General features: G+C 61.7%; 1 protein-coding gene across 1 annotated transcript in view; it reads left to right on the forward strand.

Annotated features, from left to right (window-relative positions):
• Positions 1–585: 585 nt before the first annotated feature.
• The window catches only part of SOX10 (SRY-box 10), an 8,586-nt gene continuing 1,517 nt past the window's right edge, over positions 586–7,654 (forward strand). Inside the window, exons 1-2 of the mRNA XM_006914743.1 lie at positions 586–1,083; positions 5,650–5,918. Of these exons, the coding sequence (XP_006914805.1) occupies positions 653–1,083; positions 5,650–5,918 (700 nt within the window). The 5' untranslated portion in view covers positions 586–652. The remainder of the gene's footprint in view (positions 1,084–5,649; positions 5,919–7,654) is intronic.

The raw sequence follows: 7,654 nt of genomic DNA on the forward strand, positions 1-7,654 counted from the left end.
CCAGCGTCACCCCCCAGCCCCGAGCTGGACCGCACACCTTGGGACACGGTTTTCAACTTCCTAAGGACGAGCCCCAGGCTGGAGGAGAGGTCCGAGGAGGTGAGTGAGTGCGCAGCCCGCTCCTCCCTTCCTGGGCCCAGGCCTGGGACCCTGCTGTGGGGCGTGGGGTGGAGAGAGGTTGACACTGCACCTGCCCCCCACCCAGCTCCTCTAGACTCCGTCGGACAGGCGGAAAGGAAGAAGGAAAGGTGAGAGAAAAGGTGGGAAATTCCAGGAGCCAGGATTAGAGCAGAATAAAGAGTCCGTTTTTCTTCCTTTCCATCAACAAACCTCCACCCAAAAGGAGGTTAAAAAAAAAAAAACCCCAAACCCACCCACACCAAGAGACGGTTGGGACCAGGAGGCGGGAGCTAGGAGGCTAAGCCGGGTCTGGCATGTGCGCAGGCCCCGGGGGCTGCAGTGAGTTGAGGGGGAGCGGGGCGGGCGCCACCTCGGGGCTGCGCCCGCGTCGCGTCCGGGGCCGACGTCGGGGCTGCGCGCACGGCTGCTCCATCGCGCCCTTCCACCCGTCCAGGTGAGCGTGGGACTCTTCGCGAGGACCCCGGCGGCGGGCCCCGGGGAGGCGGCCGAGGCGGCGGCAGCCGGGGGCGATATGGCGGAGGAGCAAGACCTCTCCGAGGTGGAGCTGAGCCCCGTGGGCTCCGAGGAGCCCCGCTGCCTGTCCCCCGGGAGCGCGCCCTCTCTGGGGCCCGATGGCGGCGGCGGCGGGGGATCGGGCCTGCGAGCCAGCCCAGGGCCCGGCGAACTGGGCAAGGTCAAGAAGGAGCAGCAGGACGGCGAGGCGGACGATGACAAGTTCCCCGTGTGCATCCGCGAGGCCGTCAGCCAGGTGCTGAGCGGCTACGACTGGACGCTGGTGCCCATGCCGGTGCGCGTCAACGGCGCCAGCAAGAGCAAACCGCACGTCAAGCGGCCCATGAACGCCTTCATGGTGTGGGCGCAGGCGGCGCGCAGGAAGCTGGCGGACCAGTACCCGCACCTGCACAACGCCGAGCTCAGCAAGACGCTGGGCAAACTCTGGAGGTGAGCGCCCACCCGCCTCCGGGACCCCCCGCGGGCCCTCCAGCTGAGGGTGGGTTCAGGCCAGACAGGGATTCCTTGGGCCCATCTCGGCAACAGCACCTCCTGATGGGGCTGGAAGAAGACCAGGTGCGCGTATCGGGCCCGCCCTGCCCCCACAAGTACCCCCTTGGGGTGATGCTGGCTCAGAACTCCCGCGGCCTACGCTGGCTCCCCACTCGGGGCAGCGGGCAGGAAGGCGCCCCCTCGTGGTTGGAATTCCGGTGGTGGCAGGCAGTAGAGCCCGGGCTGCCTCCCGCGGAGTGAAGGCGGGGAGGGAAGGATGGTGGAAGGCTCACACCACAGGCCTTCGCTAACCCCTTTCCCACAGGCACGCACACTCGAGGGTGCCACTGCCGCCAATTCTAGTGGTGGGAGATGCGGGGAAAACGCTTGGGGAAGAACTGAAGGCCTAGCCGGAGAGGCAGGGAAACTGAGGCAGCCAGTTGGAGAAGTAGGGAAGGTTCAAGGAAAGCGAGGAATTGGGACAGGAGTCTTTGAAAGAGCGAGGGCTAGAAATGCGGACAGACGAGTCTGCAGGATCCCGTCCTATCCTGGTTGCCTGCGCTGTGCCTTCTAGACCCCACTCTCCTTAAGGTGGGGGGCTTCTTCCTCCCCAGGGAAGGAGACACACAGAACAAAAGCTTCCCCTTCCCACCTTGTCCCCAAGCTCCCAGGCCTGCCTCCCTCTCCCTCTCTCTTCCAGTTGGGCGCCATCTTCCCTTCCAGGGCCCCACCCAGCACTGAGTAAGCTCCTACCTCTCCAGCCCTGAAGCTGGAGTTCAGAGCCCCAGCCGGGAGGAGACCTTGGCCCCCTTCCTACCCATGGTCCCTCAGAATCCCAGGCTCCCTGGGACCAGCCCAAACCTCCGGGGAATAACATCTGCCCAAGAGGGAAGTCTGCCAACCCTCACCTCAAGTCCGGGTCTCAGCCCTGACCCCTTGGGGACATGTTGAGCAGGGCAACACCCCCACCCCAGAGTCCTGGGCAGCCCACAAAGAGAACAGGGGCTCCAGGAGATGGGAGCCCGCAGAGGTCGCCTGATTCCCCATTAGACTGCCCAGAAGATAGCTCTGAAAGGCTAAGGCACCACAAAGGCCATGTAACAGCTGGTGGCAGGGCCAGGGCCAGAAACCAGGCCTTCTGAATCTTCGACCAGGGGTCTTTCCCTGCCCCACCCTTGGCGACCACGGAGGGTCGCCCCTTTACTCTAAGGCGTGGTCAGGAGGTTGTGAGGGTCGGGGCAGAGAAGAGGAGAGCTGTGAGGCATCTTGGGGTTTCAGAAAGTTTGGGCTTTGTCGGAGGAGCCCGCCACCCCACTGCTGCAGCCCTCTTGCTGGCCCCTAGCACAGTGGGGATTGGATCTAGAAGGCCAAAGGCATAGGGTGGCATAGGGTGGAGGAAGGAGCTGGAGGGCCCCCAAGAGACCAAGAGGGATTCACATCCAGCCCTTTGGCCCTGTCCTTGGCCATGTGTTTGCTGAATGCCTGGTGCCCCCTCTTCCCCTCTCAGCCCTCAGCGCTCTGCTCATCCCGGGCGGGCCCCAGGCTCAGCAGCCAGCCTGCTGCATAGACCCAGAGAGTCCAACTCTGCCCAGGAGCAGAAGTAGAAGCTAGCTCCTCTGCCCAAGGTCCATCCACACCCGCACCCAGGCCAGTGCCCTCGGTGCCATGAGACAAGGGAGAGACAGACCACCATGGTGGAGACAGACAGGCAGGCAGTAGGCCCTGGGGACCATGAGCAAACCATAGCTCAGGCCCAGTGAGAGCATCGGAGCAAGGATAGATCCCCACTTCTCCCACCACCCTGTCACTAAAGATTTAAGATTGGACCCTCCACTGTCCCTGTCCACCTGGCCCAGAACCCTGGGCTTGGGTTCCCTCAACAGGACGCGTTCCTGGCCACCACTCAAGATGTGCGCGCAGGGGCCTAGGGTGCCCCCCACGGGCCAGCGTGGGGTGGGGCGGTCAGGAGAGCAGGCACTGCTTGCTCAGGACCCGATCCCAGGTGTAGGAGGGTGGCAAGACCGTGGCAAGGATCAAAAACGATACCAACATGTGGGCGGGCTGCCTGAATCCTGGGGGATCCTGAGGGCATCTGGACCTGGACTGGGCTGGCCGGTCTCCCCGTGGGCTCCTCCTGAGGTCCCCATCAGGCTCATGACTCCTGGGCCTTCAGGAAGCTTGATGATTATTAGGTCGACAGATCTGGAAAACGGGGGCCCTCAACCTGAAGAGAGACAGACGGACACACTGTGTGGGGTGCTGGAGATGGGGTGGGGTCAGACACACCAACGTCCAGGTCGTGGTTCCTAAGTGGCTACATGAACTGTGACAGTCACGCTAACCCTTGGTTCCCGCCTGAGAAAGGACTGTTAGGTGCGGATCACGTGGCACTGGCTGTATGTTGTTTGACCTGCCTGCAGAATAATTAGAGCCAAGAGATTAAAAGGAGGTAGCAGGCTGGAGCCCTCCTGACCCCCGGCCCGCAGGCCCCTTCCCTGCCTGGAGGAGCAGATGAAGTAGTAGCCAGTGCCCCACCTTAGGAGCACCCCCCACCAAAGGTTGGGGTTTCTGGTTTGGGGGGGAACCAGCCTGCCCTCTCCCCACCCCTATTCCAAACCTCCGCGGCCTGGAGGACAGAGGGGAAGTGGAAGTGCAGATGAGGACGAGGTTTGCAGTCAGAGCTGTGGCCGACACCTGGGAGGTGCAGGACAGTGCTGAGTGAGGGCCAGCGCTGGAGTCGAGGTTAGATTTGAGATTGCGTTTATGGGATGGGGCAGGACGGGTTTGGGGTTAGGAGAGAGCCTGAACAGAGCTGATGTCTGGGTAAGGCTGGGGTTGAGGTTGGAGGTGGGGTTAGCCTCTGCAGCCAGAGAAGGACTGCGCTGGGGTCGGGGCTGGGGTCAGGGGTGGCAGGTGGCTCTCCCTTCCCCTCCCGCCCAAGGTTAGGTTTCTATCGAGGTTAGGGTACTGCGGGGAACTATCATGGGAGGCACAGTGGGATGCAATATTGGAATCGCTCTCTTCTGGCCTGTGCCCTCCCTCCTTGCCCCCTGCCACTTTCTTGCTGATTCACAGTCAGTTGCCAGCTGGGCAGACGGCACAGAGAATATTTGTGGTGGGAGAGTGAGCTCGGTGTCCCTAGCCATCCCAGGAGCCTCTGTGCTGGCTGAGCAGCACCTGCGAGCACAGTCCTACCCCGTACCTACACACACCTTCAGGGCCTGCCCACCCACTCCCCGGGGCCCGGCCTCCCGGAGACCTGGCTGGGGACATGGCTGGTGGGAGGAAGTCTGCATCCCACTCACTGACCCCTGAGGCCCTGCTCTGGGGTCCCCATCCCATCACTCATCACTCGAGACCCTCGGAGAAAGCTGGGCTAGGGCTGGGCTCCACGGCCTGGGGGAGGGGGCCGCGGGGGAGGCTAAGCTGCAGAGGAATGCTGCTGCCCGCTAGGAGGTGCCTGGCATGACCACCCCCTCCCATCCTGGGCGGGGAGGGCTCTGCCTTCTGCAGAGTGGGGGAAGAGGGCACCCACTGGGGGTGCAGGGAGCTTTGAGCAGAGGGACAGAGCTGCTCCTGCGGAGTCCCTTGTGTCTAGGTCTGTGTAATTTCCCCTTAGCGTCCTCACGCTGGGGCGGCTAAGCCCTGAACACCCCCTTCCCTAGCCCTGGCCTGAGACTGGAGTCAGGTGGGCAGGGACAGTGTCTTCAGGACCGCCTTCCATTGGCTGGTCTCAGACTGGGGCGCCGATCCGTCTGCCATTGTCCCGGGTCTGGGAAGAGCTTCCTCTACCCTCCGTCACCCCTAGACAGGATATGATCTCCCCAAGAGGCAGTAAAGGGCACTCGCATCCTGCCCCTTGGCCCCAGATCACTGGAATTCACAGAATCAGGATTCTAGAGTTGAGACGGGCCCACCCCAGTCCTCCTGTCCAGCCCCGCCAAGAGCATGAGAACAGCATCGATTTCTCAAGTGCCTGCCCCTCACACCGGGCCTGGTGCGAATGCTTCGCTTCCATTATCTTGGCCAGTCCCACACCCAGTGAAGTATTGTCCTCATTTTGTAGGTGAAGAAACTGAGGCTCAGAGAAGTGATTTGCCCACGGTCACACAGCTAGCGAGTAGCAGAGACTGGGCTTTTTGCTGCTTCTCTGTTTGCACACCTCAAATCCCAGGGAGCTCACCCCCTGATGAGGCGGCCCCCTCCACTTGCAGATGGCTGTGTGATGAGATTGTTTCCTCTCCTGGAACACATCTGCCCCTCTTAAGTGCCAGTGCTACTTCTAACTCCATCCTCAGGACCGACCAGGAGCAGCAGGCTGACCCCTCTCTCATGCCTCAGCCCAAGAGATTTAGGGGTGAGACCACAGCCCTCGGAGCCTGGGGCTCCTTGAGTCTCACATCTTCCAGTTCGTAGATCAAAGGGCAAGCTCCCATGCTGAGCCCTGCCCGCTGGGCTCCCCATCCCTGGGAAGACACTCACACTGGCCCCTCCGCTGTCTCTCTCCCAACCGCCCCACCCCAGGCTGCTGAATGAGAGTGACAAGCGCCCCTTCATTGAGGAGGCAGAGCGGCTCCGGATGCAGCACAAGAAGGACCACCCGGACTACAAGTACCAGCCTCGGAGGCGGAAGAACGGGAAGGCGGCCCAGGGGGAGTCAGAGTGCCCCGGTGGGGAGGCCGAGCAGAGCGGGGCTGCCGCCATCCAGGCTCACTACAAGAGCGCCCACCTGGACCACCGGCACCCAGGAGAGGGCTCCCCGATGTCGGACGGGAACCCTGAACACCCCTCAGGTGAACGCTGGGGGGAAGCTGGGGGGGGTGGGGTGTGATGGCAAGCTGTTGGTGGGGGAAACTGGGCAGTGGGGAGAAGCGAAGCCTGGATGGCGTGAGGCCCTGACACTCCGCAGTAGCCCTGGGCCCGGGGAAGGGCTTGCCAGGCTGTGCGGTCACCCCAGCTGGGGTGCAGGGGCCCAGAGGTTGCTCAGTGGGGACTCGGGTGCCAGAGGAGGCAGCTGGGCAAGATGACTCTGGCTGATGGAAGGGGGCGGTGCTGCTGAGTGAAGAGGCCAGTTAAGGAGGCCACGGGTTGAGCTTCAACCAGGAGAGGCGGGACAGGATGATTCTGAGAAATGGGAGATCAGACGGAGAAGAGATCATTGCCGTTTTCCCACCTCCCAGTCTGATGGGGGAGACACAGCGTGTGCGGTTGAGCACGTACCACACAAGGGCCAAACATTGTTTCATTCTCATAATAGTAACAGGTAACATTAATTGAGCATCTACTGTGTGCCAGGCACTGTGCTAACTGCCTTATGTGTATTAACTCGCTCAATCATTCTAGACTGGGATGAGGCAGCCACTCTGCCTGGGCTCAGGCCTCAGCTGTGCAGCTTGTTACTCTCTTATGAAGGATGAGAAAAGCGAGAGTAACTTGCTACACAGCTGAAGTCTGAGCCCAGGCGCGTTGGCTCCGGAGCCTCTGCGGGCACCACAGCTGCCTCGCTTGTGCCCGTGATGTACAGAGCACCGTGCATGGCTCAGGCCCTCGAGAACTCCACCTGAGCAGAGCTCGGCCTCCAGAAGACATGTCCGAGACCTCCTTTGTGCCAGGCCCAGGAGCAGACACTCAGGTCTGAGGGAGGAGCCGGGATGAACACACGTGAATGAAGTACAGGAAAAAGCAAGGGCACACAAAGCCACGCAAGACCCAGAGGGAACACGACCCGAGGGATGAGTCACCCACTATCCTTCCAGTCAGGTCTCTCAAAATATCCAGCCACCCACCAGACTCTGGTGAAGGAAGGCTTCTGGAAGGAGGCCGTATCTGAGCTGCTCGGTACTGTCTCTGTTTTACTGATAAGGAAACTGGTTAAGAGAAGACAGAGATCTGCCCAGGGTCACACAGTAGGTGACAGAGCCAGGACTGAAACCTAAAGTCCAAAGTGCCTGGCCAGTGCAGGACTCAGCATTGTCCTGGCCTGATGGCGGAGGCACAGGCCTCTCTCTCTGATAGGACCCCCAGTCCAGCCACACCTCCCCCACGCAGGTACTCATCACCCTCTGAGATCCAGGGATGTGCACGCGCGCACACAGACACAGACACACAGACACAGACACACACACACACACACACACACACACACACACACACCAGAAGACCCTGGACCATGTACAGAACCACCACCTCAGAATGGAACTGTGGGCATGGGCTTTTTCTCAGCCTTCAAGGCCTGGCTCCGCCCCTCTCCTCAGTGGGACCTTGGCCAAGTCCCCAGGGCAGGGGGAGCGGCTTGCTCCGCTGGTCTCCCGTGCTCCCCGCATGCCCCATCACCGCAGCACTTCTGAAGCCGTGCTCCAGCCGCGTGCGGGTCTCAGATCTCCCCCAGCCTGTGAACTTGTGCGGACGGCGACCCGTATTACCTAGGCTTGTATTCCCTGCTCCTGGCACAGAGCCCCGAAGGGTTTGCTGAATGAATACATGAGTGAGACGATGAACACAGGCACAGGGCGGGAGGAGGGCAGTTACC

This window comes from Pteropus alecto, unplaced genomic scaffold (assembly GCF_000325575.1).
Source record: "Pteropus alecto unplaced genomic scaffold, ASM32557v1 scaffold6, whole genome shotgun sequence".
NCBI classification, from domain to species: domain Eukaryota; kingdom Metazoa; phylum Chordata; class Mammalia; order Chiroptera; family Pteropodidae; genus Pteropus; species Pteropus alecto.